We start from the raw sequence: 21665 nt of genomic DNA on the forward strand, positions 1-21665 counted from the left end.
GACTTCCTGTTACAAGCTTATCAGGATTTAATCTGAGGCCAGGCAGCCTCTTGCCCAAATTAGCGGGTTAGTAAAATTAGAACAAACAGAGGTAAATAGCCCTTACCTAGCACACGGTATCCCTGTGATTTTAACTGCAGCACAGAGATTACTGAGGTGCTACAATTTTCTGATTGGTGATGGTAATTTTCCACCCTTAAGATAAGCTTAATCACGCTAAGGTTCTTAGAGAGCACAAGGGTCAAAAGAAAATGACATGGTTGTGCAGGCTTTCTCCAAGGCCTCAGTTTATTTTGCACATCATTCTAACTGATGTAGTGTTGCTCTGCTCAGGAGCAAAGCAGGGCACGCTGGGAAAACTTGTGAGGAGCTACCTGGCGGTGCTGCGGGGCTCCATAGAAAACTGCAGAGAAGAGTCTATGGTCCAGCCACAGACACCTGACTCTGCAACCCCTCCCCCCTCCCCTCCCCTCTCCTTCCCTCCCCCTGAGCCCTGGGCCTCCTCTCCTGCACGCGCTTGTCACAGATGGGGATGTGCTGCTAATACAGGAATATCTGCCAACCAGACTCAGCGCTAGTGGTTGGGGGGGGGGGGGGGTGCAGGGCCTGCACACTTGCTCAGGGAAGAGTCTGATTACCAGGTCTTTCCCTGTTGTTTTCCAATCAGCCATCCAGTTTTGAACTTGCCTATTTTCTTCAGCTGTTTGTCCTGTATTGTCACCTAGGCTGCAAAAGCATATTTTATCAGCTGACTTAAGCCAGTTTAAAACATTAAAATGAATACTGTAAATCCTTTATCAAAGTGAACTTTTCATGAATCACCAATGCATTTCTTGTGAATAAGAATGAAAGGCACTGAAAAGCAGCAACGCACTAACCCAATTCCATTTACCGCGAGTGTTCACACCAACGGGATCACTGGAGAGGAAGCTGACTGGAAGGGGGTGACGCATAGTACCTGCAGGCAGGGGTTAGACACAGGACGGGTGTCCAATGCCTCTCTCTCTCTGCCTGCCTTTCTTGGCATCTCCACAAACACGATTATGGAATTTCACTCTGTAGTGCTTAGGCCCTCAACCCAAACCAAGGGAAGCACTTCCATTAGAACACAAAACCCGAAAACACTCTAATCTCCCCAGCTGGCTGGTCTAAACAGACACCCCCTTCCTGCATTGTTTCAACTGGGCAGGGTTGCCACCCCCTTTCTACTCCTCCAACTCAGTCCTATTTTGTTGCTAACAACCTCCGAGAAATGTATTGTTATGTAAGGAGGAAGAAAAGTGGAATGCGGATTCCCGGCCCCCTTCCCCCACCAGAGCAAATTCTGCTTCAGAAAGGGGCCCTTTAAAAGGTCACTTCTTTTTTTTTTTTTTTTACCATAGATCCAGCCATCAAGCTCTTTGGTATTTTCCCAAAGGGGTTAAAAACTCATGTCTGTACAAGTGCGTGCACACGGATGTTGCCGGCAGCTTTATTCGTAATTGCCAAAACTTGGGAGCAGCCAAGACATCCTTCAGTAGGTGAATGAATTAAGAAGTGTGGTACGTTCAGACGACGTAGCGCTATTCAGCACCAGAAAGGAATGAGCTTATCACGCCACGAAAAGTCACGGAGGAACCTTAAATGCCTATTACTAAGTGAAGGAAGCCAATCTGAAAAGGCTACATACCGTATGATTCCAACCATGTGCCATTTGGGGAAAGGCAAAACTACGGAGGCAGTAAAAAGATCAGTGGTTGCCTGGGGTTAGGGTGGAAGGAGGGATGAGTCGGTGGAGCATGGAGAATTTTTAGGGCAGGGAAATGATTCTGGAGGATACGATCATGGTAGGTTTATGTCATTACACGTTTGCCGAACCCATAGAGTGTGCAACACATGAGAGAATGTAAACTATGGATTTGGGGTGATTACGATGTATCAGTGCAGGTTCATTCATTGTGACAACTGTACCACTTTAGGAGGATGTTGATCATGGGGGAGGCTGGGTATGTGTGGGGGTTGGGGCTATATGGGAACTTTCTGTACCTTCCTCTTAATTATGCTGTGAACCTCAAACTGCTCTAAAAAAATTAAGGCTTTATAAAGAAAAAAATATAAAAATAAAAACAAACAGTAAAAATCATTTCTCTCTAGGGAAGCAGAGCACATCCAGGCATGTGGATAGCATTGTCCTTTCTCTTCCTAGGAGTGAGGCGGCACTCAGGGCCCCGCAATGGTGATGTGCTTGGCTGCAGAGAGGTGGCCCGGTCATTTTCTGATGGTACAGGTACGTCCGCTCTCTGGGCCTGAGCTGTCCAACACAGCAGCTACACGAGTTATTTTCATTTAAATTAATAAAAAGAAAACTACAAATTCATTTTGCACTGGTCTCATCTCAAGTGCCCAATAGCCTATGTAGCTAATGGCTACTGCACTGGACAGTGCAGATTTGGGACATTTCCAGCATCTCAGAAAGTTCTACTGAATACTGCTGCTCTAAACTCTGGGCAGCCGCAGATTCTCACCTGGGGATTGAGTAAAATCACAGATGGAGAATGCTTGTGGTCCAGGACCCTCAGTCCCAGATCCCAAAAGCCATCTGAGCAATCGACACTGTTTTCTAAGAGACAATTACAAAAGATGGGGGCCCGTGGCAGGGCCGGGACTGAAAAGGGCTTGAGAGGTGTTACTGACTGAATCAGTGCTTGCAGAGCAACTTCTCTTTTGCAATCCTTGCTGGTCTGACAGGCTCCTGCAGAATTACATCACTTCCTAAAAAACAGGCAAACACCTCTCCTTCAAGTCAGCACCAACCCAAACAAGCAGGAAACAGGAAATGTTCAGGTTTCAGGGAGGCTGAAGCCCAGCGCAGCCCAGCACAGCATCATGCCGGGGCGAGCTGACAGGAAGGCTTCCGGGGCTGCCCTCGTCTTTGCCCTGGTGATCGCGCTCCTTCCCACCAGCCAGGCTCTGGGTAAGCTACCTCCCGGCTTTCCACCCCAGGAAAGGAGGATTACGAGGCTTGTTTAGTGCCCCGGGCTACAGAACTCTGCCGGGGAGGGGAACACCCAGAAAATCTAGTCCTTTCTATGAAAGAAGGAGAGAAAATCAGAATTGTAGTTTGGGGGGGTGGAGTTGGGGGCGGCTTGGCTGGCTTTCCCCGCAGCTGGCCAATCCTACCCCAGTTCACTCACGTGGGGTCCCTGTAATTTACCAGCTTTAACGGGCATGTTAAGAAAACCATAAACTTTTTGGCAGTTCGTGCAAAAGAACATTTCAGTCAGCTGAAACAGAGAAATAATGAATTTACTTTTAATAAGGTGGGCTGAGAAATCTGCTAGTCCTAAAACCTTTTGTGAAAAACTTGGGTATGGAAATATATGGCTAGAAATTATACCAAAGAAAAACAGTAAGTTAAAAAAAAAAAAGTAAACAAAATTATCTGAGGAGTTACCAGGCATCCATTCCAACTTATCAAGAGAAGTCTTTCATCTGTTTTTCTTTGATCTTGTTACGTTGGGGGATATTTTCTTTGCATTGATTGTTACTACTGAAACTTTATTGTTTTTTTTTAATTTAATCTCTTTAAATCTTTAGATTAAATCTTTTTAAAATCAGAGAGTGTGTGTGTGTGTGTGAGAGAGAGAGAGAGAGGCAGAGCATGAGGGGGGGGGGGAAGGGCAGAGAGAGAGGGAGACACAGAATCTGAAGCAGGCTCCAGGCTCTGAGCTGTCAGCACAGAGCCCGATGTGGGGCTCAAACTCATGAACCGTGAGATCACGACCTGTGCCGAAGTCGGGCGCTTAACCGACTGAGCCATCCAGGCGTACCGTGAAACTTTATTTTGAAAAGTGATGTGATTGTAGCCAATCAAAGGTATCGGAAAAGACAAAATGTTAAATCTCAGTATTTTGAGCTAAGAGCAGCAATCAGTTTATACCCTTGACAGTTGCTACAACAAAAGCACGATCAGCCTCAATTGCCTCTTACAGTTTTGTTGACTTGCCCTCGGGTAAATAAACTCACTGCCAATAGTTTATGTCAAGGGACAGTATTTCAAGCAAAAAGGAAGTTCTCAAGCTACAATTCTTTAAATAGGATGGGGGGGGGGGGCGGGGCATCAGGCCCTGACCTAGCAGATGTGGCAATTTCCTGGAGATTCACAGTCAACACCCCACCACACCATCCCACCAATTTCGCTTGCCCTGGGTGCTCTCCATGTGGTCTTGCCAGGCATCCGAGGTGGCAAATGAAAAGTGAAAGGCAAACCATTCCAACCAGAAAGATGTTTGGTTAAAATGGGAGGTAGTGTTTAAGGTGAGCCGGCGGGGGGGGGGTGGGGGGAGACAATGTGTTATCTTAGGCACGGTTTGGGGGCTGGGAGCGAGCACCAAGGTGACACAGCTCAAGTTGCATTTGGTGGCACAGGGGAGGTCGGAAGGCCAAGGTCCGTTGCCCCGCAGCTCTTCTGACTGAGGCTCCCCTGTTCTCTCCTCTTCCCCGGGTGGAGAGCCCTCTGGGCCAGACTCCTGTCCCCGCGGGGCGTCCCTTCACACCCCAGGAGGCAGAGCCCAGCCATCCCACTGCCACCTGTTGTGAGTCTTAGAGGTACCACCCGTGCCTCAAAGACGCGCTGAGAGTAATATTTAAGCTTGCCTGAGTATTTTCTTGACATTTCTGAGTCCAAGCGTCTGCCATGTGGGAGACGCAAAAGGATCATCTGAAGACCCAGTAAAAGTTTTCTTTCTAAAACCCACATCTGATCAGTGGCTCTTCCACATGAAGACCTTTGGTTGCTCCTCACTGATGCCCCTTAGACTCTCACTTCAACCTCCTTTCCATGGCATCTCCTCCCATGTGCCCTCCCACTGCCCAGCCACAGTCACACCCAATGGAGCATGTGCCCCAGGCCTGTGTGGCTCATGCTAAAAGTGAATGACAAGTTCTCTTTTTTCTACTTAATGAACTCCTAAAGACCCAGACTGAGAGTTAATGCTTCCTTGATGTCTCCTTTCACCGCCCCTTGCCTGGCGTTCTGCCTTTACCTGTATTATGCTTCTATAAACATAGCTAATCACATTAAATCCTAATTGTATATATGTCCGTATCTCCCACCAGCCTGTGAGCTCCTCCAGGGAAAATCCTCTGTAGCTCATCTTTGCCTTCCTCGAACCCTGTTCGAGCGATATAATGGATCTGAGGCTGATCACTAAAAGCTGATGAGCTCCTGAAAACAAGTATCGTTAGAATGTCAGGGAAGTCAGAGGTGAAAAGCTGCATTTCAGCCAAGTGCAGGGTTTATCTGGATAATCATCCAAGACACTTACTGGGCCCTGTCTGGATTTCCAAAGTCAGAAAATGCAAAAATGCCCACCTGCAAAAAGCTGTATAATCGAAGTCAAGGGGAAGTCTCTTACAAAGGCTGATTATATATTTTTAAATTAACGAATGCATATCATTGTGAGCCCATGGGGCCTAAGACTTCAGGATGTGAGTTGGTTTATAGGCGTCACACTTGTATTTCCTTGGATTCTTCAAAAAGTATCTTGGAGATGTTTGGTAGTAGAATCCAATCTGCTGAACAGCCTGACTCTCTTCCTTGCAAACATATTCCAGGATACAGCTCAAATCAAGCCAACCACAAACAGGCAACATAATCTCATACCTGCAGTTACCTGGACCTGTGTCAATACCTCTGAGTCAGTGTCTTTTCTCTCTATAGAGAGAGCCTGATGCAGACTTGATTATTATCCCAAGTGAAATAATCTGCTTAGAAATCACCAGGAGAGAAATGAGAAAACAGCTTTTCTGGGATTTTGACCAAACAGATGAGCCTAGTAGAAGAAAAGCTGTGGATTTAAGTATCTTGGCCAGGGTTGGATGCTAAGAAAATGCAGACTCAATGTCAAGGCAACATTGTGTCCAATGAGTGAGGGAGTCATTTCCACCTGGTTTCTTGCGCTGTGCCCTGTCGATGTCAGCTTGACAGTATCAGAAAGCTAAAAGCAACTTCCCAGACACCAAAAACATGGGATTTATTATCTGCTTTGGGCATAATGGTTTGTAGAAAGGAGGGCTAAGGGCATGACACAAAGAACAAGGAGGCTGTAACTGTTTTGGTGGCCAGGGTTAAACACTGGGTTTGACACGGACGACTGGGAGATTTTCTATGCTGTTTCAGGAGAGCATTAGCTAAACCTTGGGAAGAAAGAATTAAATAAAATACTAGTTACATAAATGGAGTTGCACTTCTCACACTGATCTCATTTCAACGAATGTGACTGGCATCTGCTATTGCCTGGGACAGTTCCAATTTCAAGTAGCAATAATGATGATACCAAACACATATAGTATTCATTGTATGCCAGGCGCTGTTCTAAATTATTTATACTAACTCATTTGATTTTCCTAACAACCTTAAACATATGTCCCTCTTTTACGTATGAGAAAATGGAGTCACTGAGAGGTTAAGTGACTTGCCTCAGGTCACACAGTTAAATAGTAAAGTAAGATTCAGTCTCAGGAATCCATGCTCTAACATATGCTGTGATACCTCTGGATTTTTAGGCTCTGCCAGGATATGTGGCTAGTTTCAGGTTTAGAAAAATATATCTCTGGTATCCTTCTAACTGTAGATGCATTCTTAGTTGGAGTCTAATGTTACTGCATATTAATAAAGGAGCTGTATCTGGTTGGGTCAGAGACTGGTCTACAGGAAAAAGGATGGAGGGAGTTGGGTTGAACTTTGGCCTTTAGAGGGGGAAGAAAAGGCTGCAAGGTGCAGAGTGAGCAACAGAGAATCAGGGGATTAGCATAGTTAAGACCAGAAGCCGGAAAAATGGAATGATGAAGTCATTGGGTAAGAGGCTTCGGGGTGTGGGAACCAGGGTCAGTCGCTGTGGGAGAGCGCTACTGACCAAGCAGCCTTCAGGGACCAAAAAACAAAACAAAACAAAACAAAACAGGCAGAAAGGGATTGATTGAGGCTTAAAGTCCCTCTGTGTCCAAAAGCCTGATCTAAGAAACCAGAAGAGGGCTGGATTTTGGCTGGGATGGGCCCAATTCTGCAAAGAAACAATAGAACCTGCAATTTGCCTACCTGTGTATAGTTTGCACCATCCTCAAATGTTGGCAAAGATGTGGAGAAACAGGAACTCTGCACCACCGGTGGGAGGGTTAGTGCAATCACCCAGTCCATCCTGCTGCTTAACCCATTCATTGGGCTTTTAATTTCAGTTATATTTTTTATTCTAGAAAAAATTTTTTCGTTTTCAGAAAAAAATATGTCTTGCTTTTATTTTTCCTTAAAAAAAATTTTGTTAATGTTTATTTATTTTCGAGGGAGAGAGAGACAGAGCATGAGTTGGGGAGAGGCAGAGAGAGAGACACAGAATCTGAAGCAGGCTCCAGGCTCTGAGCTGTCAGCACAGAGCCTGACATGGCACTGGAGCTCAAAAACCATGAGATCATGACCTGAGCTGAAGTTGGGCCCTTAACTGACTGAGCCACCCAGGCACCCCTGCTTTTATTTTTTCTTGTGTTATTTATTTCTTCTATGTCTTTGTTTTAAACATAGTATTATCTAATAGTTTTATCTGAAGTTTATACAGACCTAAGCCTGTTGTTCATCTCAGTTGATTCCCATTCATGATAGAAGTCCTGGGGGCACGAGGCACCTGGGTAGCTCAGTCACTTGAGCGTCTGACTTGGGCTCAGGTCATGATCTCGCGGTTTGTGAGTTCGAGCCCCGCGTCGGGCTCTGTGCTGACCACTCGGAGCCTGAGACCTGCTTCAGATTGTGTCTCCCTCTCTCTCTGCCCCTCCCCTGCTCATGCTCTGTCTCTCTCTCTGTGTCAAAAATAAACATTAAAAAAAACTAAAAAAAAAAAAAAAGAGAAATCTTGGGGGCACTGAGGATACAGTCTGGCACACAGAGGAAGACTCACCCCACTTAACAGAAATCCAACTTTTTTTTTATTCCATCACCAACGTATTGTAAATACTTTACCAATACAACCTAGTCCTGTCACCACAGAATAGTGTTTGGAAGAAATGGAGGCAGGGATGTGCTAGGCTTGAGGAGAGTCAGAGGTTAGACCTCAGGCTTAACCCCCAGCATTGGCATGGAGAGGGGGAGGCTGAGCAGGCCTCAGGGGTCAGACTCCAAGAGTTACAAGAGGAGGTGCCCAAACATCATTAAAGGCGCCAGCCAACAAACCAGAGTCTGCTGTGGAAGCAAGTTGACGCCAGAAACAGATGACCAAAGATGCCAAAGCTATTGCCAACGAGAAAGAAGCAGACAAAATCAAATTGAAATCAGAAGAGGGGCCAGGTCCACAGTGTCAGGATGAGGGTGAGGTCAGCCTGGCTGTGGAACACTGGTCTTTGACTTAAAACTTTGTGCTAATCACTGCTCCTTCCCTTCTTTTCTTTTCCTTAAGTTTATTTAATTTTGAAAGAGACAAAGAGAGCATGAAAGTGGGGGAGGGACACAGAGAGAGAGAGAGAGAGAGAGAGAGAGAGAGGAGAGAGAGAGAATCCCAAGCAGGCTCCTCACTGTCAGCGCAGAGCCTGATGTGGGGCTCAAACACATGAACCATGAGATCCTGACCTGAGCCCAACTCAAGAGTCAGTCACTTAACTAACTGAGCCACCTAGGCGCCCCATCCTTTTTCTAAAACCATGGCCTGGTGTTTCAGCTTTAACTTTTTTTTTTTTTTTTTTTAATTTTTTTTTTTAACGTGAGACAGAGAGAGACAGAGCATGAACGGGGGAGGGTCAGAGAGAGAGGGAGACACAGAATCTGAAACAGGCTCCAGGCTCTGAGCTGTCAGCACAGAGCCCGACGCGGGGCTCGAACTCACGGACTGCGAGATCATGACCTGAGCCGAAGTCAGACGCTCAACTGACTGAGCCACCCAGGTGCCCCAACTTTTTTTTTTTTTTAAGTTTATTTATTTCGGGGGAGAGAGAGAGAGAGAGAGCATGTGAGAGAGGCAGAGAAGGCCAAACAGGCTCTGTGATGTCAGCATGTCACAAACTGTAAGATTATGACCTGAGCCGAAACCAAGAGTGAGATGCTTAACCCAGGCGCCTAGGCACCCCAGCCTTAAGTTTTGAGCCAAGAGATGGACAGAAGTCCCCTGAAAGAATTATATAACCTCTCATATCCCTATGGCCCCAAACCTTTGCTCTAGGAAATCCCCATAGGTCCCCATATTCGTCTCCAAATTTAAATTTCCTATATCATCTTTTTCTTTTTTCCTTTCCTTTTCTTTTTTCTTTTTTGTTTTTTGAAACATTTTCTGGACCCTGGGGATTTCCTTGCTTTTTTGAGGTTTCTTTATACATTTAAAAAGTTGCTTCTGATATTTCATTCAGTATTTCTAGGTGTGGCATATTGGGAAAAATTTTCAGGTTACCAACCATACCAAAATACTGGAAAAGGAAATTTTTTTACACAACCAGTCTGGAGGACAATTTGGAAATATTTAGTCAGCTAAAAATGTTTGTAGCCTACAACCTCAACAATTTAATCTCAGGTGTATATACCAGCTCAAAAACAAATGTGTGGCAAAAAGTCATGGCCAAGAATGCTGACTGTAGCACTGTTTGTAAAGATGGAGAAAATAGAAACAACCTAAGTGTTCATGAACAGAAGAATATGTGAAACTTAATATAGTCACAAAATGAGGTGTCATATAGCTGGTAAAATTAATGAACTAAAGCCAAATGTATGAAGATGAATTAATCTCAACTGTAATGTTAGCCAAAAAAGCCAATTGAAGATTATTTTGCACAGAATGATTACATTTACTTAAAGTTTTAAAAACACTCCAGGGGCGCCTGGGTGGCTCAGTCAGCTGAGCATTTGACTCCTGATTTCGGCTCAGGTCATGATCTCGCGGTCGTAGGATCAAGCCCTGCACGAGGCTTCGCGCTGGGCTTGGAGCCTGCTTAAGATTCTCTCTCTCCCTCTGCCCTTCCCCTGCACACACATGCGTGCTCATGCATGCTTTCTCCCACAAAAGTAAATAAATACATAAAAACACTCCAAATTGTGCTTATATTGCTTAGGGACATAGGCATATTTTAAAAGTTGGGACTGATACACGTTAACTTTAGGAAAGCAATTACCGTTGGAAAGGGAGGGAGGGGAATGAGATCAGGGAGGAGTACAAGGAGGGCTTCAACTGTATCTATGATGTTGTGTTTCTTTCAGAAAAACATGGTAGTCCTGGGGTCAGCAAATGAAAACCCATGGGCCAAACTCAGCAAGCGTCCCGTTTTTTTCTGACCCGTAAGCTAGGAATGGTGTTCATATATTTAAATGGTTAAACAAAAACTTATATAATAGCCTGTATTTTGCTTTGTGGGCCACAAGATCTAAAACATTCATTCTCTGCTCTTTAAGGAAAAGTTTGCCAATCTGTCCTCTAGTCGATGTAGAAAATTGTAAGATAATTAGTGGTGGGTACCCAGTTATCTGTTACAGTAGTCTCTATTCTTTCAGGTAGGTATACTTTTATAATGAAAAATAATGAGAGTGCCTCTGAGTTTTTCTTGAGCTTTCTGCCATCGTCCCTTTCCATAATTCCCAGTCTCTTTGAAAGAAGTCAACACACCTTCATCTGGACCCACTGCAATCTGGCTGCTGTGTCAAACACAGCATTCCAATTGCTCTACCTGGGTCATCAGTGTCTTCTAAGAGCTAACCCCCAGGGACCCATTTCTGTCCCTATTGCACGTTTTCCTCCGTATCACTTAACATAATTAACCAATGATTGAAATTGTCCTCTTCCTTGGGTTTTGCAATGCCTTTTTCTCCTTGATCTCCTAGCACATTGAATGCTCCTTTCCAGTTTTTGTTTAGGAGTCTTTCTCTTCCACCTGCTCATTTCATAGCATGTCTGTCTTTTATTTCTGATTCCTTATATCATTCCTGGGCCATGGTATCCATGTTCGTGGCTTTCACCTTACTTCTTGGCTGATGATTCAAAACAAAACAAAACAAAACAAAACAACCTCCCACTAGGCCTATCTGCCCAGCTTTATACCTGCATTCTCGTCCTCAGTTTTTCTTGGACAATGTCACATGGGCCTTAGGCTCAGCATGTCCAGAACGGAACTCCCTCTCAGCTCCCTGCTAGTTTAAGCCCTTGTTAGCTCTCGCCTATTCTAGTTCATTAACTTCTTAACCTGTCTCTTGTGTTTAGTCTCCTCTTCAACCCTGTTTCACATGGCCTCCAGAGCAATAGCTCTATAACAAAAAGCGATCATTTCTTCCTGTATCTACCCCTTCGGTGAGATTTCATTTCCTTTGAGTAGATTCCAAATCCCTTGCCATTATTACGAGGCCCCTTATGAGTTGTCCTGAGTTCCTTTCTTGCTTAACCCTTGACACTCCCCACCACACGCCTGATGGTGCAACTGCTTGAATGTGCCAACGCTGTTGGGTCACTGAGCCTTCCCATGTGCGTCAACTGTGATGCCTTTCCCTGACACCTTTGCCTGATAAACTCCTGAGATTCAATTTAATGACTTTCTGTGAAGGTCACTAAGGTGACCTCCTCTGTGAAGATTTCCTGAATCTTCCACCCCCAGATGAACAAATACCTTCCTCTCCCATAGTCTCATGGTATTCTGTATACAATCATGGCTTTTGTTAAACTGTATTATAGGTATTGATTTATGTGCCATTGTCCCTACTTACCAGTGTCTTCCCTGGGAAGCATAGACCTGGTCTCATTCACCTTTATATCCCAGGACCTAGAATAGTGCCTGGTACATAATAGGCACACAACTGACTGGGGAATGAATGACATAAAATTTATCCAAGATTTACATATATTCATGACAAAGTCATAATCATTTAAATAATAAAATGAAACTATGGTCATACCTGGATAAATATGATTTTTTACTTACCCCACTTTTTTTTTTTTATTCCAAAATGTCAACTATCCCATATCTTTTCATGTATAAGTAGTTTACTTCTGTCTTCTCAGACCAAAACAGGCAACAATTACTGCTTCCCTTCTTGGAGAGAATACTATGTAACCACATCTATTGAGTAGTATTGAGAAAGTATTCTTATCTGTCTTCCTCTCAAAATAGGGATGGGGGGGCGCCTGGGTGGCTTAGTCGGTTGAGCATCCGACTTCAGCTCAGGTCATGATCTCATGGTCCGTGAGTTCCAGCCTCGCGTGGGGCTCTGTGCGAACAGTTCAGAGCCTGGAGCCTGCTTCAGGTTCCGTGTCTCCCTTTCTCTACCCCTCCCCTGCTCACGCCCTGTCTCTCTCACTCTTTCTGTCTCTCTTTCAAAAAGAAATAAAAACATTTAAAAAAAATAGGGATGGAGTTTAGACCCAGAAAATAGGTATTGAGCAGCCTGACGATTTGCAGAAAGACCAGGTAGTTACAAGCCTTTGGGGGAGGCTTTTGAAAGGAAAACAAAAGGAATATAATAAGTTCCATGGATAATACATTTCAAGCCAGTAAAAGAGGATTTGAAAACTCAAAAAAGAAATAAAATTTCTGTAACATAAAATAAATAGAAACATCTGCCTCGGGGGACGAGGACAGCACAGAAACATTTCCTCCTTAATTAAATATGGTGAAAGGAAAGTTCCCTACCAGGGCAGAGTCCAGCTGGTGGTGTTGCGTTCCTTTACCTTGAAATAAAACCAATAAATCTAGTCTGTTTTAGGAATTTGAATTTTTTTCTATGTTTTTTTTTTGCTGTACATGAACTAAAACCATCTTTATTATTTCCTACTTCCGCACCCCATTGTGGTTTTAATAAATAAGAGTCCAGTAGTTACTAGGGTTTCCTGACATCTGGTTTTTTCCTTCCACTTAGAAAAATATTTTTTAATTAAAAATACATTTATTCTTTTCTGAACATTATGCTTGTTTATTTATTCATGATTAAGACTACTATATTTAGCAAATAAAAATATAGGACACTCAGTTAAATGTAAATTTGAAATAAACACTTTTTTTTTTTTTTTTTAGTGTAAGTACATCTCATGCAATTCAGTGTAAGTATAGGCCACACAAATATATTGCATGGGACACATTTGTACTAAACAAATTATTTGTTGTTTATCTGATATTCAAATTCAAGTGGGCGTCCTGTACTTTATCTAGCAACCCTATGACTATCTTTTGTCAAGCAAAGACCATCCTTACATTGGTCTGTCACTAAAACCACAGACCTTTGGTTACGTAGCTAGTTAATAAATATTAGAAAAAAATTAGGCTGAGTCCTAGATCAGTTATTCAAATAAAAGTAAAGGAACCATGCTGAAAACAAAGCAAAACACAACACCCTAATGATTACATAGAACCAGGAATCCGAGAGTGGATCACCTTTAGAGAATCTACTCGTGCAACCCATCACAATAAAAACTAGAAGGAAAAAAAAAATCGTGGGATTGTATTAACAAATGCAGAAGGGGCGCCTCAGTGGCTGAGTCGGTTGAGTGCCAATTTCGGCTCAGGTCATGAACTCACGAACCGTGAGTTTGAGCCCCGCGACAGGCTCTGTGCTGACAGCTCAGAGTCTGGAAACTGCTTCAGATTCTGTGTCTCCCTCTCTGGCCCTCCCCCACTCACGTTCTGTCTCTCTCGAAAATAAACATTAAAAAATTTTAAAACAAAACAAAACAAATGCAGAAAAGAGGCTGGCAAGAGAGTGGAACTGAATTGCATCCCGAGCTCAAGCAGCAACACTGAATTTTCAGTGCTTGAGGCCTGTTAGGTTGTCCAGGAGGGAGGGGCAGGATAGAATCCCTTTCAAGGTAAAATAGGACCAGAAGCAGGCCGGCCTCAGACACTAGCCTCAGACACCTGGACTCAGAAAGTCCCATCCACGATTTGTTCCACTCAGACACCACTTCAGAGACCTGAGGAAATTGCCTCCTTCCTCGGCCTCCTGTAAGAATCTGTCAAACAATAGAACAATCTCTTGCTGTCTGCTCCCTCATACTGGTTACACCCTCTCCCCTTTCTCAGGCTGCTCCTGGTGAAGACACATCAGCCCCTGAGATACTAGCCCACATCTCCTTTCCCTTCGCTCCTGTCCTCCTTGTCTCCTATATGTCCACAAACATACATCTACCACTTGTTTTTGGGCTTGGCCCTGTCTTTCAGGTGCTCTCTCTGGCGACACTGAGCCCATGCTGATCTGAGCAAGGGGTGCATCGCCCAGACAGTGGGCCCGTGTGCACGGTGCAGGAGCCCGCCTTGTCTCCCCTCCCTACTCGGAGGGGGCTGATAGCAGGCCAGAGAGAGGACAAGGGCATGGCCAGGAACATCTGACTCCCACTAACTCTCTCGAATTGTAATTTTGAAACCGGCTATTCGAAAGAGAGATAGAAATCTAATAAAAGTAGAAAATATTCAGATTAGTAATGATAATAGCTATCATTTTAAGAAAATCCTTTTTGTTTCCATTTGTTTTTTTCCCCATTTGTTTCTTCATTTCAGCTCAGGTCATGATCTCACGGTTTGTGAGCTCAAGCCCTGCATCAGGTTCTGTGCTGACAGCGCAGAACCTGCTTGGGACTCTCTCTCTTTTCCTCTCTCTGTTCCTCCTCCGTGGTTTTCTCTCCCTCTCTCAAAAATAAATAAACATTAAAGAAAATACATACATTCCTTTAAACTGCCAGGTACCACAAGGCAGAACAGGTCTCCAGCATGCAAAAAGGTAGTCAGATGGTCAGAAATGCAGCTTCCCCAGGTGAGTAACTCCCAACTGAGACAGCCTCAGGGTCTGGGCAAGTCCGGTTAAATATGAGCAAGCTTTCTTTTGAAAAGACACCAAAATAAAAAGTTTAAAACAAACAAACAAAAAAGGCATCCGAGCATGGTGGGCCCCCTTTGTGGGCACGTTTTAATCTGATAGTAAATTACAAAAAAAGAAAAATAAAATCTGATAATAAACTGCAGCTGCAGGTGTGCTTCTGGAGGCAACGAGGTAAAAAATACAACCAAGCTTCGCGAGTAAATTCCCAGAGCAGACTACCGCATGCAAGCATTTTACCAGATGACCCTCCTCAAAATAAGCCAAAGAAACATTTGTTAACCTTCTTTCAGCATATGGTTGATGAGAAAGGGTGTACAAAATGCAGGCATTGCTGTATGTGAACTGCCTTTACTTTCTTTCTTTCTTTTCTTTTTTTTTTTTTACAGTTTGTTTATTTAGAGCATGCAAGCATGAGTGGGAGAGGGGCAGAGAGAGAGGGAGAGCGAAAATCCCAGGCAGGCTCTGCATTATCAGTGCAGAGCCTGATGTGGGGCTTGAACCCATGAACTGCAAGATCACGATCGAGCCAAAGACAGACAAGCAACCGACTGAGCCACCCTGGTGCCTCTGAACTGCCCTTTGATAGTTAAAACCCGCCCTTACCCTTCAGCACTATTGTCTTCATCTGTTCAACCATAGTTAAAACTCTGACCATACCTTCTTCAGGTAAATATGTCAGGAAAATACATTAGGTGAGTATTTCCACTTAATCAAAATGGTCAAATAGTACAACAGAGCTTACAGTGACAACCACAATCTCTCCATTTCCCTAGTCCTGTCCCCAGAGAGAATTAGGTCACCCAGCCTTTACATGTGGGAAACCATGGGAAACACTAGAATCCCCCCACCCAAACAAAACAAAAACTAGGAACATGAAATTGTATCATTCAGTATTTTTAACTTTGCATTCAACAGTTCCTCTCATTTAGATAACTTTTTAAAAAAAAATTTTTTTAACGTTTATTTTTGAGACAGAGAAAGACAGAGCATGAACGGGGAGGGACAGAGAGAGAGGGAGACACAGAATCAGAAACAGGCTCCAGGCTCTGAGCCATCAGCCCAGAGCCCGACGCGGGGCTCGAACTCACGGACCGTGAGATCGTGACCTGAGCTGAAGTCGGACGCCCAACCGACTGAGCCACCCAGGCGCCCCTAGACAACTTTTGAAGAAGACCACCTTAGATCCGTGTTTCTCTTTGTGACTAAGAATGTACAGTGTGTATTCCTGGAAGAGGGTGGATAGAGGCAGGAGGACATTATATTCTTGATAAAAAGGTAAGAGATGTCCCCGCATTTTCTCTCAGACTAACATGGCCTATTTACATTTCCTAAACAACTTTTACCCGATGGCAGACAGGGTTACAGGTGCTAGGGATACAAAAGACACCAAACTGTGGAGGCATCAGACAATAAACAAGCATGTGGGGGCGCCTGGGGGCTCACTTGGTTAAGCGTCTGGCTTTGGCTCAGATCATGATCTCACGGTTTGTGAGTTCGAGCCCCTCATTGGGCTCTCTCTCTGCTGTCAGCGCAGAGCTCTCTTCAGGTCCTCTGTCCCCCCAACTCCTCTGCCTCTCCCCTGCTCGCTCTCTCTCTCCCTCAAAAATAAAGAAACATTAAAAAAAAAAAAAGTACCTGAATGAAGTACTCTCAGATGATAAACAATAGGTTAGTACTGTTTTGAATCCAAGCAAATGGGAGAAAGGCAGAACGCTTCAGAAACCCACCTGTGGTCCATGCAGGCTGATATCCCAGTGGCCCAACACCAAGGAGCATCGTCCATCCACTTGGCCCTGGTGTCTCCCTGCATCCAACACAATCACCCTCCCACAGACAGGTTGCAGTCGGGTGAGCCTGGTACGTCATTGGTTCCCAGTTGTTCCCTGGCCCATCGCAGTCCTATTCCACAGATGCTGAACAACTGATTTGTAAACAGACACCAGCACCGAAGAGATAGACCATCTGATGGGTGCCTATACCTATTAATTTTGCTCTCAGACGCTTCTTTCTGTATAGGGTCTCCGCTCATCTTTTTTTTTTTTTTTTTTAATATTTATTTTTGAGAGAGAGACACACAGATTGTGAGTGAGGGAGGGGCAGAGAGAAACGGAAACAGAATCCGAAGCAGGCTCCAGGCTCCGAGCTGTCAGCACAGAGCCCGACGCAGGGCTTGAACTCATGAGCCATGAGATCATGACCTGAGCTGAAGTAGGACGCTTAACCGACTGAGCCACCCAGGCACCCTCCAATCACCTTTAAAGCTTAGTAACAACAAATTAAAATAAAGTCAATTGAATTACAATTTAACTCAGTTACTCTCAGCCTGGCATACTTACTGAAATCACTTGGGGAGCTTTTAAAACATGCCAAGGCACAGCCGCTATAGATACCCTCACTGATTTGGACAGAGCTTAAAACCCACCAGCTGATGTGGGTGCATGGGAAATGTTGTGGACAAGAGGCATCACTAATAACTAAACACAACTTAGACCAATGGCTCTCAAAGCATGGCCTCCAGGCCAGCAGCCACCTCATTTTGTTAGAAATGAAACGTTTTAGCTCCATCCCAGACCTACTGAAGCAGAAACTCTGGGAGCGGTGGTCAGCATGCTGTGTTTGAGAAACCCTCCAGGTGATTCTGAAGCTAAAGTTTGAGGACCCGTGGTTTAAGGGGGCTCAAGGCTTCAGTGGTGACTGTTAAGCTATTCCGTTCTGGCGACAGAGTCGGTAGCTGCTAGACAAGACTTTGGTATCCCACTGCCTGACCTCTTTCTTCTCCAGTTCGCCAACGAGGAGCACAGAGAACAGCAGTGGGGAGTGCTGGGTGGCCCAGGGCAAGACCAGAAATGGGGAGGGTCTTCAGCAGTGGTTCTCAATCCCGGCTGCACGCTGGAGTCACCTGGAGAACTGTAAAAAAAAAAAAAAAAAAAAAAATCCTGAGGCCTGCATTCACCCCAGATACAGTGAGGTGGAAAGGTTTGGGCATCAGGAGCGTTAGAAGGTCCACAGGTGATTCTAACGTGCAGCCAAGGCTGGGAACCCCCTGTTTGCTTTTATCTCACCCAACACTGACTGGCTCTTTGCTGTGCGCAAAGGTCCGGGTGAATGAGAAGCAGGCGGACTTCTTGAGTTTGGTGTCTTAAGTATCTTGAAATTCAGATACTCCCGTTTCTCCACAGAGCAGGGCAGAATTTGAATGCCTGACACCTGACTTGTGTTTCCGTTTGTTTCGTTATCTGAATTATGAAATCGTTGGCACAATTCGTGCATGGAGTCTACATAACAAATGAAAGAATGGGGCCTCTGATTGAGGCCCAACAGACTCCGTGGTATCCTGAGTTTAATGCCATTCTCTCAACATTGTTTTATTTTACGTTGGAACATCAGTGTGGCATTCTCTCAGCTGGTATGTGATGCCTTTTTATCTTTAACTTAAAAAAAAAAAAACAAAAACAAAACAACTGGAGCGTGGTTGCGTATTTGTTCCACTTTCCAGAAAAGAGAAGTCAGCTACTTTGCTTCACGGAGAAGCAGAGTCATTTCCACTGAGTGACGGTGTTTGGAGCAGTGATAAGGGCCGACGCGCCCACTCAGCTGCTCTTGCTGCCGGGTTCGCCTGGAGGCTTTTCTCCCAGTTTCCCACGCACGAAGATTCCCCCCAGGGTCCTTGCCAGGTTTGTGGAATCTGCGTCCCAGATGTGTTTGCATGGCCATCGTCAGCAGTCATTTGTCAGTGACTCCGTAACTGTGCGGTTGATTATCTGGTGCTTTTAGGATTGGAGGATTAAAAGCAAAGTGAGGGGTTGCAGCGTGGCTTTTCGCTGGCTCGTGCCTCTCCCTGTTCGCTGTCATGCCTGAGCCTCTCTATTTCTGTAGCGTTTTCAGTTTTACCCTCAGGCCATACATCACTTACCCTGAAATATGTCCAGACTTAGGTGAGAAGACAGAGCAATCAGATGAAGACGTCAGAGCAGGCAGATTAGTCCCCAGGGGGACGGCCGAGAAACCGGTAAGTCTAGAGCTGGGGGAACGAGAACGGAGCACTAAGCGAGTAGCAAATCTACCAACACCGGGCGCGTGTGTGTGGTGTCCTGTGGGTTACTTGGCATTTTCATGGTTGTGATTTCCTTTGCTCTTCACAGGAACACTGTGGGATAAGTAGGACAGGGCCTCCATCCCTGGCTTTTAAGAGAGGGTCGAGGGGCGCCTGGGTGGCGCAGTCGGTTAAGCGTCCGACTTCAGCCAGGTCACGATCTCGCGGTCCGTGAGTTCGAGCCCCGCGTCAGGCTCTGGGCTGATGGCTCAGAGCCTGGAGCCTGCTTCAGATTCTGTGTCTCCCTCTCTCTCTGCCCCTCCCCCATTCATGCTCTGTCTCTCTCTGTCCCAAAAATAAATAAACGTTGAAAAAAAAAAAAAAAAAGAGAGGGTCAAAGCAGCGAGGGGCCTTCCCAGGCCCTGCCGTTCTGAATCCACATCCTGCCCGCCCCGATGCTATGGAGATGTCCACAAAGTCCACACACGACATAAGACACGGCCCTGCACATTCTGCCCCACACACGTTCTGGGCTCACTTCCTGATACAGAGTTCTGGGTTCTCCCATAGGAGCACTAGACTCCTTAGGTTGTAAAATGTTGCTTTTACCCAAGAAGCATAAGGTGGTTCCTACAGGAGGTTACCATTGACTATTGTGGGCCTTAGCAAGTGTTGCTCAGAAAAAGCTGGGGTTTAGGGCACAAGGGTGTCTCAGTCCGTTAAGCATCTGACTTTGGCTCTGGTCATGATCTCATGGTCATGGGATTGAGTTCCGCATGGGGCTCTGCACTGACAGAGCAGAGCCTGCTTGGGTTTCTCTCTCTCCCTCTCTCTCTCTCTGCCCCTCCTGCCACCCTCTCTCAAAATAAATAAATACACTTAAAAAAAAATCACTGTCTCTAAAAAAAAAGAAAGAAGGAAAAAGAAAAGGCCGGGGTCCATAGATACGATGGAGGCAGAGTAGCTTTAGGGGGTGCCGTGCCCACGGGGGAAAGAGTTGCTGTCACCCCACAGGCCGCAGGAGGAACCTCCATAATGCTCTACGGAACAGTCCCCTGAGTAGCCCTCTGCACTGCCTGCTTTTGTGACCACTGGCTCCTCTGCGGTTCCCACCTTGGTTTTGTCCGCCTCTCGTTTCACCTCACTCTCACCTCTGTTCCCTTGGTGAGTCACTCTTGGCTCCTGAGTTGATTCTATGGCTCACCTTGGTTTTCTGACTCCCCTTTTGACGGCATCTAATGCTGCTGGGGCTAATGCCCACCGTTTTTCAACTTCCCCCCTTTCCCATCAAAGATACCCTGCATGCCCCGCACTTTTCTGACTTAGTTTCTGCTGGTCCTCATGGTGTGAGGCCCGGGCTGGAGCTATCTTGGAGAAGGCCACCAAGAGCAATTTGGTGCTGTCCTCTCTCCCCCTGCACCCAACACCCTTGTTCCTGCTCTCACCACACTTAAGACAAAATACAGACCATACGTGCATGGGTACAAACCAAAGGATGCAGGGGTGTTTATTGTAACATCATTGAAAATGCAAAAGAAACAACTTAAATCTCTGTCAATAGGAACAGGTAATGATACATCCAAATAATAGGGGGAAAGACAACTGTCTGTATATAGACATGAAATAATCTTGAAGGTCACATTTTTTAAGTTTATTTATTTAGTTTGAAAGAGGCAGAGAGAGAGAGAACCCCAAGCAGGCTCTGTGATGTCATTGCAGAGCCCAGTGTGGGGCTGGAACTCAAATCATGAGATCCTAACCTGAGCTGAGACCAAGAGTCAGGTGCTCAACCAACTGAGCCACCCGGATGCCCTTAAGATCAATTAAAAAAATTTTTTTTTATTTATTCATATTTGAGAGACACAGACACAGTGCAAGTAGGGGAGAGGCAGAGAGAGGGAGAGAGAGAGAATCCCAAGCAGGCTCCGCACTGTCAGCAGGACGCAGGGCTTGAACTCATGAAACCATGAGATCATGACCTGAGCTGAAACCAAGAGTCAGACACTTAACTGACTGAGCCACCCAGGTGCCCCTTAAGATCAAATTTTAAGTGAGAAAAGCAAGGGTCAGAGCAGTATATACATTTTGCCTCCCTTTGTGTTAAAAAAAAAAAAAAGAAAACAGGAAATGATACTTACACGTGCATTGAGTTTTTCTGGAAGGCAGCAGAGTGGGTTACCGCTGGGGAGGCACCTTGAGTGAGCGGGGGAGGTGGTGGTAGAGAAACTTCCTTTCTGAGCTTAGTATCATGTGTCTAGTACCAGTTCAGAAAATTCTAATTAAAAGAACAAAGTAAATACCCTAGAAGCAACATAGCAACATGGAAATAGATGGGGCGTTGGGGGTCCCCCCTTGGTTGTACACATTAGGACATCACGCCACAGGGGTAAATAATTTTTTCAAATTCTCACTACTATGAAGGGACAAGCTATGACTAGAAGCTTCGCTATCATTTGGTACCTATGCTGTAGGGAATGCAGCTATAAAACCCTATGTCACAGAACTTATAAAGGACAGGGTTGTCCCCCAGGGCAAGACATTCAGGACTCAGTTTCTCCATTTGTAAAATGTGAGCAAGGAAGTTGTTGGGGGGAGGAAATTAGGTTGTGGCTGTTTATCCTAGATCCTAGCACATGCTAAGCATATGATAAATGCCAGCCAGTGTTCTTTATTATTTGTGGCTGTTGTGGTGGTGGATGGGGTGGGAAGGGCTGTAAGGAACGTTGTAATGGAAGTATCTGGAGATGAAGTCTTGTAGGGTAAAGAAAAATAAAACAGAGAGGGAAAGAGACCCCTTGATTCTCATTTATTTAAATAGCCGCTAGAGATTCTGAGAGAGTG

General features: G+C 45.1%; 1 protein-coding gene across 4 annotated transcripts in view; it reads left to right on the top strand.

Annotated features, from left to right (window-relative positions):
* The first annotated feature begins 2747 nt into the window (after nt 1-2747).
* The window catches only part of TMEM154 (transmembrane protein 154), a 52890-nt gene continuing 33972 nt past the window's right edge, over nt 2748-21665 (top strand). For 3 of the 4 annotated variants that reach the window (XM_045465683.1, XM_045465679.1, XM_045465661.1), the window contains exon 1: nt 2766-2953. In XM_045465683.1, coding sequence (XP_045321639.1) covers nt 2866-2953 — 88 coding nt within the window. In that variant the 5' untranslated portion in view covers nt 2766-2865. Of the gene's footprint in view, nt 2954-21665 lie in introns of all 4 variants that reach the window. The other variant, XM_045465668.1, reaches the window with a different exon arrangement.

The sequence above is a fragment of the Leopardus geoffroyi genome, chromosome B1 (assembly GCF_018350155.1).
Source record: "Leopardus geoffroyi isolate Oge1 chromosome B1, O.geoffroyi_Oge1_pat1.0, whole genome shotgun sequence".
In the NCBI taxonomy this organism is placed as follows: Eukaryota; Metazoa; Chordata; class Mammalia; order Carnivora; family Felidae; genus Leopardus; species Leopardus geoffroyi.